At 31.3% G+C, this 11,241-nt stretch overlaps 1 protein-coding gene across 2 annotated transcripts; it reads left to right on the forward strand.

Moving 5' to 3' along the window:
- The first annotated feature begins 3,598 nt into the window (after nucleotides 1-3,598).
- LOC149570768 (17.6 kDa class I heat shock protein 3-like) lies at nucleotides 3,599-10,470 on the forward strand. 2 transcript variants are annotated; one of them, XM_089823312.1, is made up of 3 exons: nucleotides 3,599-3,763; nucleotides 9,550-9,725; nucleotides 9,957-10,470. In XM_089823312.1, exons 2-3 carry the CDS (start codon nucleotides 9,605-9,607, stop codon nucleotides 10,238-10,240), a joined length of 405 nt encoding a protein of 134 aa, XP_089679438.1. In that variant the 5' UTR covers nucleotides 3,599-3,763; nucleotides 9,550-9,604; the 3' UTR covers nucleotides 10,241-10,470. The 2 variants fall into 2 exon arrangements, with proteins under 2 accessions (XP_089679438.1, XP_089679439.1); XM_089823313.1 differs by having other exon boundaries at nucleotides 9,573-9,725.
- The last annotated feature ends 771 nt before the right edge of the window (nucleotides 10,471-11,241 follow it).

An 11,241-nucleotide genomic window follows, 5' to 3' on the forward strand; every position in this document is an offset into this window, starting at 1 on the left:
AATTTTAAAATATAGAACTTAATGTAATGCATTGTAAAATCACCAGATTTAAATTAAAAGATAAAGTTGTAATTAATGAATTCATTAATGCATGATAAAGTTGTTAGAAAATATTGTATTTTTTGAAGTGGGAAAATAGAATAAACCCAAAAATGCAAGGGACCAATTAGAAAAAGGGAATAAATCAATATAAATTAATTTAAAAATAAAAAGTTTGTTGAACTTTAGAACTTAGTACTTTTTTTGGGTTGCATAAATTAAAAGGGGGTCTAATTAAAACATCAGTACCCAAGGACTAATAATGTTCTAAATTGACATATTAACATTCTATATAAATTTATCTTAAATTTTATGTTAATTAAATGTTCAAAAATCAATTGTTTAGAATGAGAGGAAAAAAGACTAATGTTGAATGAAAATATCTTATATATAAGCATCTTTATAAAAATTAGATTTAAAACAAGAGCTCTATGTGAGCTAGAGTCCCTGCCTATTGGGATAAGGAGAAATAAATACATTATTCACACATAGATAGAAGAAAAAGTCAATAGAGTAAAAGTTATGTAAGAATGGTAAGGGTTTGGTCAGGAAGAGCCTTTTGGTTGAGTGATTGCTCATAAGAAATAGCTAGTACTTGCACTTCTCAATTAAATTCTAGCTGGATCCTATTGGTAATCATAAACCCACGATCTTTATCTTTGATCAATTGGTTAAAAAAGAGAAAAATTAAATAGTCACAATTTTTAATAGAAGAAACAAAATTTTCACCATAGAATGTTTTCTTTTAATTTGAATTATTAATTTAAGATGATTTGAACATTCTTAATAAAAATGACACACATTTACTTTGAATACAAAAGTATGATATTTGAATGCAACATGTATTAAATCTAATTCTAGATATAACATTAACCTAGAGCTCTATTTATTTATTTCCTTTTTGGATAATATATAAATGATTTGTAAGTGAGCTAAGGATTATAATTATTTTTACTATTATATCTATATAAAAACTAAAGGCAAGTACTAAGCCCTTATGTGACACTTGTTTCTTTTGTTTGTTATGTTGTGTACCGTGAACATAATTTTTTAGTTCATTCTTTTGATTTTCTCTTATATTTCTTTCTTTTACTACATTTTAATTATTATTTTATTTTTCTAAAAAAACATGTTTTTGTGAAAATTTCATTCTTTATTTCTTCGTACAGCTATAGCCCCTTCTTATTGTTTAAGTCAAAAAACACTTAGATAATTTATTTCACCGTGGACTGTAATAGAAATATTGTATCAACATTTTTGCTCTGGTCAAACTTATGCCCTTCGTTATGGTCATCCATGTTGTGTTATTCCTCATATATGCAATCAACCCTATTTGTGGGGATATTTTGAATTGTTAATAGTATAAATTATTTTAGTGAAAAGTGAAGACTATATTTTTCATTTAATTTAAATAAATTTATAATTTCCTCTCTCCTACAACAAATAGAGTTATGGAGCTAAAACTCTAAAGCTAATGGAACAATACATGTATCTCGTCAATTTATGACAAGGGCTTAGAGACATCAAAAGTGAATTTTGAAAATTGATCTTTCAAAATCTTAGAATTTTAAATTGTTATTTTTATTGTATAAATTAATAGAAATGGATTAGAATAAATTTAATTTTAAATAATGATAATGAAATTTGTTTTAAAAAAAAGTAAAGACATGTTATATTAGTATATATTAACCAAATATAATTTTAAATACATAATTATTAGCTTATTTTATGATTTTAAATACATAATTATTCCCTTATTTTAAATGATCTTTTTTAGATTTCAATTTTATTTAGTATTGAAATGGAATGATATTTCATTATATAGATTGAAATCTTATATTTAAGTAGGTTGCTATAGCTTATTTCTATAAGCAAGATTTTCTTACTAATATTTATAGATTTCTTATCGTCTATACATATGTTGTCTATCACTTATCCTCCTCGTGAAAATAAGTTTTATATCTTTCATCCAATTAGTGGGGAATTAAAGGTAAAATACTAAATTTCCACCTACAAAAACAAGGAAATTGTAATTTTTGGTCTATCACAATAGTACTTAGCCTACTGGCAAGTACTAAAAATTTGTTTACATTAGCTTTAGTAGAAATTTAAATTAATTTTAAATTTATATAGTTAAATTTTATGTGTTTAAGTTATGAAATTTATTTTTAATTATATCAATAATCTATTATTAAAAAAATGTGAATAGTTATTAATCTAATTGATTTTAGATTTGTATGTTTTAGTTTTTAAGCTTATAATTTGATTGAATGTTTATTCGTGTAAATTAGCCTTAATTAGAAATTCAAAAAATAATATTTGTTTACATTAGCTTTTAGCTTCAAGTAGAAATTTAAATTTAATTATATCACCAATCTATTCAAAAAAAAGTGGAGAGTGAAAAAAGTAGATTGATTTTAGATTTATATGGGTTGGTTTTTTAAGCTTATAATTTGATTAATTTTTTATTCGTCTTGATTAGAAATTAAAAAAATTATATTAGTTTACATTAGCCTTAAGTAAAAATTTAAATTAATTTTAAATTTATATAATTATATTTTTTGTGTTTAAATTTTGAAATTTAATTTTAATTATTTACATAATTTCAAACCGTAATTATATATATATATATACACACACACTCTAATCTTACTACTTTTTCTATTAGGTCCCTATACTTAAATTATAAGAACTTATGTCCCTTGTTATTATTGTTCCACCTCCCATTGTTAGCTCAGGTTCAATATTATTCATCTGCTCTTTAATGAGACAACATATTCACAACCTATTTTAGTGAGAGAAGCATAATGGAAAAGGAAGTTTCAGGTTACTTCAAGACAGATAAAATCTCGTAAGAGTTGCCTTTCTCAATCTTCGATAAAATCAATGTCATCGTGTTATATGTCGACGATTTTAATGTATTAACTAGGAAGTTGAACTACAACCATATGAAGCACATGATACAGAAACTTTGCCAAATTTTATTGGTATTTTTGAATTGCTAAAATAACATAAACCCCTAGCAAAATTCTGGTTAACTAATAAAAAAAAGAAATTATGAACTGAAAAATAATTTAAAAATAAACTCAATTTTGAATTTTAGAAATCTGTTAGTTTGGTTGCAAAAATTAATTGTATGCCTATAAATAGGCAAGGACTAATAAAATAATAAATGAAAAATATTATGCTTTAGATATCTATTAATACATATTAATAAAATTATTTAACTTATTAATAAAATTTACACTTCAAATATAAATAATTTTTTTTTTTTAATAATTATAGTTGCTGTCTGCGGTCATGTTATTTGCTCCGGCTTCGGCCGATTGAACTCATTCGCGGGGTGATCCTGTATCCCCCAGCTCTTTTTTGTGAATTGTAATCTTAGTAAATTTTATTAATTGAAAAGGACTGTTCATCAAAAAAATATAAATAATTTCTAATCACAAACATCAACTGTATAAAAATATATTAATTAAAAAATTTCAATTTGGCGCAAGATTTAATTGCAAGATAGGAGATAGAGTTATAAAAAGAGATGTAGAGTTAGCTGATAGTTAAACGAAGTGGTCGCTGCCCCTCGAATTCAAGATCTGCCGTCGGAGAGCTCGTCAATCGATCGCGACAATTTCTGCGATAAGTTTTTATGAGAAGCGGATGCTAACACTGGGTATAGGCCGAACAAACCTTTGCACCATTCAATATTTTTGGAGCCTTCAATAAGGTATTTGTTAGTGTTTTCTATCTATTCTCCTGTTCTACATAGCGATTGAGGTGAATTATAAAATCTGAACTTCACAAGGCCATGAGCTATAGCTTGCGCTGTTTGCAGAGAGATGTAGAGAGATTGATTTGGTTTGTTTTATTTTCATAAAAAAATCTTTGCTAGGGTTTTGTAATAATATTTCCCCCAGTTGGTACGGTTGATATTATGGCATAATTTGTGCAGAATATTAAGGTACGCCATTGTCATGGTTTCAGTGAGTTTTTAATTTGGGAATATGGATGTGCAGATGTTGGTTCTATGATTTTAGTTCAATTTAATTTTGCCTCTCATAGGTTTAATCCCTGAGTCGATTGAAAATACAGTTTTCTTACTTTTTAGTGTATGGTGGCTACATGCCTATCTCTTCGTATGCGAATATCTCTGTGTTTGTCCACTTATAAATTCCCTCTAAGGGTCTCCACAATGCTTCCAAGGGAATGGAACGGGAGGAATTGAATGCGAACTGTTTGTCATAAAGCCTCCATGTTGTGTCGTTGCATGTAATGAAATGAAATTCAGTACAAAAGGCACAAAGGCAGTTTTCATCGCAGGTTTTATGCATGTTGAATGCATTAACTTGAAAGTTTCTGAAGCATTCGTGGCAAGTCCATTTTTTGTGAATACCCTGCACATTTTGTCGAACAGTTCACAGGCCTTGTCCGTGCTTTCAGATTTTGCATACATGTCTAGCAGAGCAGTTGCAACATTAAACAAATTTGTTGTCCTTTATGTTTTGATGGATGATAATAGCCTGTTCCGAATCTCCCAGATTGGCTATACATGTACCATTTGCATTTCCTTGAAATGTTTGAGGATCTCTTCAAAAAATTGACTTGTTCACACCCTACAATCATTGCAGTCCATCGTACCACATTTCTCTGAGGTATTTTATGAAACACTTAACGAGCTTTATCAATGCTTCCATGTTTTTCATACACATCTACCAGCAATGTCTTATCTATAACATTTGACAAAATTTCACAATCATTTATGCTTTGATGGACATCCGCACCCCGTTCCAGAATTCCCGTTCCATGCGAGGTGGGAAAATGCTAGTACAACCTTTACACCAAATTACTGCATCTGCTTGAATGTTTCTAGAGTAGATCAAGATGGCTGTTAAAAAAGTATTTAAAGGGCAGAATGGCTAACAAGAATACAGTAAAGTAGTAAATGCCACAACTACAAGCACTACAGAAATAAAACCTATGAAATCCTTGTTAAATCTGAAAATTTCATTCACAGATTATCTTAGTGGTCACCCTTGCTTCTTCCTACCTGCTTTTATTAGATCGGTGAAGTCTCCATAACGAGAAATACTGTGTCAATAAACTAGCCATGCCATCTGCCATTTGAAGATTTCCTCAATAATTTTGGAGAAATTTAATCTCTTCTTCACTGCTATAATTTGTACAATATTTTATAAATATATATTTATATTTACTATTGGTGTAACCATTGCACCTTCTTTTGGTGCAAACACTACGATATGTTTTATCCCATTTAAAACTGTATGTCAGTTTTTTAAAGGACATTTACGGTGTAATTTGCAAACACTAGTAATCTTTCGTATTTATGCCAACTGAGGCAAAACCAATCAATCTGTTTGTTTTGGTAGGTTAAGTTCCAGTTTTTCATTACTGCCGTAGGCTTTTGGAACTACATGCAACAAACAGTTTTTAACTAGTGTGAAACAATGTAATTTCAGCCTATAAAATTGCTTAAATATTTATTCCTAATAAAGTTGTAATTTTTTAACAAACCAAATAGTACAAATTACTTTTCTCATATTTGATTGGCCTAAGAATTTTGATATGAGCCCTTTAAGTGGATGAAAGTGATGGGAGTGACTATAATGGGAACCTTTTCTGTTTTACAAAACCTGTGGCTTCTTTGATATAGTGTGCCTGTTTTCAGACTTTATCAGTAGTAAGCGCATGCCTCGAGTTTTTTTCCTCCTGTTTTATAGAGAATGGGCCTTGTTGGCTTTGCTTTCTTCTTGTTGTACACTTTCAGTGTCCTATTTACGCTATTGGGGACCTCATTTGGACTAAATTTTTATCGGTAGTGACCAACTTCTGCAAAGGACAAATGCAAGTATTAGTGCTGTGCGTTTTTACTAAACTTTTGTTTTGTTTGGTTTTTGGAATGTATTTCTGGTAAGTATTATGTTTCTGCAATTTCAGAGGCATTTCATGGTTGGGCATTGCCTGATTCAAAATAGACAATGAATTTTCATTTATATTTTGCTAATGTAAGAAACCTATTGTTAATCGGAGTCAATTTGATGGGTTTCAAAAAACTTTGTGGGTGTTTCCTACCTTTTGGGCTGGATAGTTACTGCTTTTTTTTGAGAATCCATGTACGTTTTGTATTCTGAAAAGAAATAGAGTTGACAAAAATTTGAAAGAAGATTTGTTTTTCTATCCTGTCTAATATAGTGGTCTTGTAAGCATTTTCGTTGATAAACATTGTAACCTTTTAATTGAGACCTTGAAATGGGGCTTCTGGATAGCTGCTGCTTTCTTAGACATTATTTGTTAAAACTCAGGCCCAGAAATCCATGAACATAACCAGCAATAAGAAAGAGAAAAACTAAAACAAAGAACACTAGAAATATCCTGGGAAAACCCTTTGAGAATGAAGCGAAAAACCCAGCCACACAACAAAATATATCTTTATTGATAATGCAATGTTCAAGTGTACAATATCCTTTGCTTGACGTGAATATATAATAATAGGAGAAACTCTTCACATTATAATCGAAGGTCTCTTGAGATTCTCATAACTCCTAATTAATTAATTATGACTCTTCAAATATTCATGCCTCAATGCATGTGAATGACACATGTCATTTACATTTAATATTACAAATTAAACTTAAGTGTCCTTTTCAGCTGAACGTAACAATAATAGTAATAATGGTCATATTTCCAGAGACAGGCCCCGATGAGATTTAGCTTCGAACCCGGCTCAGAGCCCACAGCTACAAAAGTGATATTGATCCCCATGAGAGGCTTGAGGTGTATGCGAGAGACAATATTCGTGCTGCTGAAATCTACATTCCTCCGGCCAATGGCCTCCCACGTAGTCACGCCACATAACAAGAGTTCTTCACCATTGGGGTTTGCACTGTTCTCCTTCTCATCCTTCTTAGCATTGGCACTCGCCTCTGCCGTACTCATTTTTACTGCCAGTAATCGAACTCTCGATCTGAGCCTTGAGCTCCGAAACCCTTGGAGTTGTTTTCAGTTCAAAGATGAACCTAGAAGGAAATTTCTTTCACAAGCACGGGGGATTTGAACTAGGCTCTGATACCATGTTAAAACTCAAGCCCAGAAATCCATGAATGTAACCAGCAGTAAGAAAGAGGAAAACTGAAACAAAGAACACCAGAAATATCCTGAGAAAACCCTTTGAGAATGAAGGGAAAAAAAACCCAGCCACACCACAAAATACATCTTTATTGATAATGAAATGTTCAAGTGTACAAGATCCTTTGCTTGACGCGAATATATACCAATAGGAGAGACTCTTCACATTATAACCAAAGGTCTCTTGAGATTCTCATAACTCCTAATGAATTAATTATGACTCTTCAAATATTCATGCCTCAATGCATGCGAATGACACATGTCATTTACATTTAATATTACAAATTAAACATAAGTGTCTTTTTCAGCTGAACGTAACAGTAACTGTAATAACGGTCATATTTCCAGAGATAAAGATCTCTATAGCAGCCACCATCTTCAACATTATTGTCAGGCTGTGAATTTTATGCATGTTTATAACCAACTAGGAAGATAAAAATTAGACTTAGATATATTGCTATCTGAATGTCAAAGGACTTTACCATATTTGGAAACATTATGATATTTACCGACTCTATTGTTAACTCATCTCGCTCTCTTAAAACGCTCTGAGATAACCCCAACTGATACATCAGGTGAAAAATGGCTCAAAATGTGAACATTACCAAATTTTCAACACTCCCACCTCATCGTGGAAGACAAGCAATCATGATTTACTATCAAATAAATGTTGATGAACCAAGAGAGATTTTGGGAGAGAATCTACTTTTGCAGGTAAAGAGAAAACTGAAAATGTGCTGAAGCAACTTTAGATGCATCAGATGAACTTCTTGGAGCTGAAATTGTCTGTTAACGGTTTACTTGGTCTCCATACTGAAAATGATCAATCAACTGATTTCTATCTTTGAGTGTCCTGTTCTGAAGTTAATTCTCCAAGGCTTTGTTTAGTTGTTTGATTTAAAATGTCCAAGTTCTCATGGTGCATGTGTACCTGATAATATTATAGACAGATGATTCTATTTCTTTGGATGATTGAGGAATGGAGTCTACCATAGGGTATGCCCAATGCCACAACCTTTCATCATCTCTAGGTGGAAAAGGTACAGACTCCAAACAGTATTCCAGAGATGCTCCGATATCCATGGCTGCAACAAACTATATTCAACACAAACCTCTTGTCAATGCTACGAAAATAAAGAATAAATTTCAAGTTTCAGCATATAGAGTGTCCAAGACATTAAATCTAAGTTAGCATTGAGTTGTCATCAACCATGTCCTTGCATGTCATTTGTTATTTGGAACAACAATCAATGAGATTTAATAGAAGAACTCTGCCCTGATTACTGTTATTTTTGCATAATTTTTTGTGCATCCTTCAAATTTTTCATTAATCCATTTGCGAACTTTCAACAGTTAATTGGGCATAAACAATTATCAGGACACAGAAGAAAAGAAGTTTTACTGATATAAATATGAATTATCCATCAAGAACTTCTTTTACAGAACTGGGTGGACTACCCTGCCTCTCCAGAATTCCAAATTTTCAATTTTATTTATTCCAGTCTATTTACAATAACAATTGTGCCAATTTATAAATAAACTTTTATTTCAGTCGTGTTATAGACACTTGATTGAATGGTCAATATTCAATGAAGAGGGCCAAGACAGTTACAACTGTTTGCTTATCAGTGTCTTTAAGCAGAAGCAAAATTTAGGTCTAGTATGACCGATGTGGTTCAAACGGTAGAAGCGTTGCCTGTTACCGAACAACTACTCACACAAACAACTGGATGAAGAGCTAATGTGCTAGCTTCTCAAAACTCCTTAGAAGCAGCACATGTAGAGGAGCAACATCAAAGCTCTGGCATGAAATAATGGAAGCTTAAATAAAGATTTACAGAATTTGTTTATTTCAAATTGGAAATGATAAATATATATGATGAAACATTTTATTCAAAAAATATGTGCACATTAAAAGTTAAAATTGTATTAAAAGAAAGTATCAATATTTCTGAATTTTCTAAGCAATTAAGGAGAAATATATAAGAAAAAATGTAAATTTGAAATATTTAACAGGATGTAATTATATGATGCTTGTCCACACATTGGACAAGAATATTTTTTCATTGTGGAGTTGGAACTTGCTACGGCTCTACTGCAATGAAACCCAAAACAATTTGACACTTTTCTGTATTAAGGTACTTGTAAAGCTGTTTGGGGAATTAGTTCAATGTAACTTCAGTGTAATTGAATAGATTGTACAATATAACTATTTCAACTTTAAAATTCATTTGCATAGCTTTAACAAACTTTCTAACATTTTGGCAGGAACTTTGCTTCTCTGCAGACTTGTTTGAGGAGGTTATATTGCAGTTTCTTTAGCTTATTTAATTTCCATTTTTTGTATTGAATACAATTACTTTTTTTTAGGTTATCAGGTTTTGTGTTTACAGCGAGAGGAGGTTGATAGTATCCCAACCAATCTATGGAAGAGTATAATACTTGGGATAGCAGAGCTAGGGAGAGAATCCACAAGCGTACCATTCATCTTTCTCTGTCTCGGATTGAAACTGATGAAGTCGATGTTTATTTAACTGCCTTACCTGGTATGTTGATTAATTCATGTGGGTTATTAGTATGATGTTTGATCATAGATTCAATTATGTAGGTTCTAGTCATTTGTATTAATTTGTATAAAATATAAGTTAATATTTTTGGGATCTAATAGTGAAAAAAAATATTTGAATTATATTCATATATTTTTTGATGGTAAATTTTTTCATAAGATTGTGACTGGTTTACTAATATGAATGGCATTTTAATTTTATATTCTGAAGGTTTAGGAAAAGGAGTTACGAAAGTTGAAGTAGACGAGGAAAAAGGTCTTCTGCATATAAGTGGAGAGCATAAGAATGAGTCGGAGAAAAAGCATAGTGTTTTCTCTCGTCACCTTCCCCTACCAAAAAATGCCATCTTGGATCAAGTGGAGGCTGAGATTATTATAGATGGAGCGCTGAGAGTGACAATTCCAAAGGTGCCTGCGCCTAAGCCTGAGCCTGAGCCTGAGCCTGAGCCTGAGCCTGAGTCTAAGCTCAAGGTCATACCAATCCATAGATGTTAAAAGCTAACACACACTCTTATGTGATAAGGAGCACAGATTAATTTTGTGTAAGGAACAAAGCATATGGAAAATTTTCTTCTTCTATGAATGTACGAGATGAAAACTCAATTTTTTTGTTAACATCCATACTTACTCTTATGTGAGAATTTTGTGTGGGGAATGAAGCGTAGAGAAAATATTCTTGTTATATGAAAGTACGAGCTAAAATGCAATATTTTTGTTGACTTTAATATCCACTTTTTCATGAGGATACATGTATTTGTAAGGTCTGAAACTATCTACCCTATGTACTACCATTATTTCTTTCCTTTTTTAGTTTGTATAGAAGTCTTAATAAAATTTTGACTTGTTACCCATGTTTTTAAACATGAAAATATAATGATAGAACCAGGTATAAGTTAGTACAAAATCTTTTACGAAGATTTTCCCATTGCAACTACTGAATGTATGGTGGAAATACTTGAATAGAGAAAAAGTGGCTGACTTATGTTAACCCATAAAAAAACTCTATGGAAAGATAGTTGTTCATCGCTCATTTAGCAAAGTCTCGTAAGCTTCTTTAAGAGTTGATGAATACTTAGGTCAGAGAATTGGCCAACCTCTGAAAATTGCCAATGTCAAAATGGATAAGATCAAAGAGAGAGTAAAAAAGGGTTCTAGTAATCGTGTAAGTTGTAAACATTGATGAAGAAGTCAGCGATCCAAATGGTGGCCAATTTATTAATAATTGTGACATTCAATACTTGAGCGACCTTTTGATAAGGTTTTATAAGTCCCTTCGAAGAACGGATAGTAAAATGAGACAAAATAAGACTTGAAATGACACCGATTACAAATGGAGATTGAGCGATCAATATTCGTCTTTGCACTAAGTTTTATGGGAAGTTGATGATTTTTTAAAAATTAGATGGAATGAATTTTCCTTTTATTAGCAATATGGCTTCAAGGCCAAAATTATGATGGGAAACGAACACAACATGGTAATTATTTTAACTGCACAC

This window comes from Cupressus sempervirens, chromosome 3 (assembly GCF_028749045.1).
Source record: "Cupressus sempervirens isolate cs-2001-9-10 chromosome 3, ASM2874904v1, whole genome shotgun sequence".
Lineage (NCBI taxonomy): Eukaryota > Viridiplantae > Streptophyta > Pinopsida > Cupressales > Cupressaceae > Cupressus > Cupressus sempervirens.

Excerpts from the sequence above, each read along its gene's own strand:
- LOC149570768 (XM_089823312.1), top strand. The coding sequence starts at position 9,605 with ATGGAAGAGTATAATACTTGGGATAGCAGAGCTAGGGAGAGAATCCAC. Across the intron at positions 9,726-9,956 it reads TTATTTAACTGCCTTACCTG|GTTTAGGAAAAGGAGTTACG; the intron begins GTATGTTGATTA and ends TATATTCTGAAG.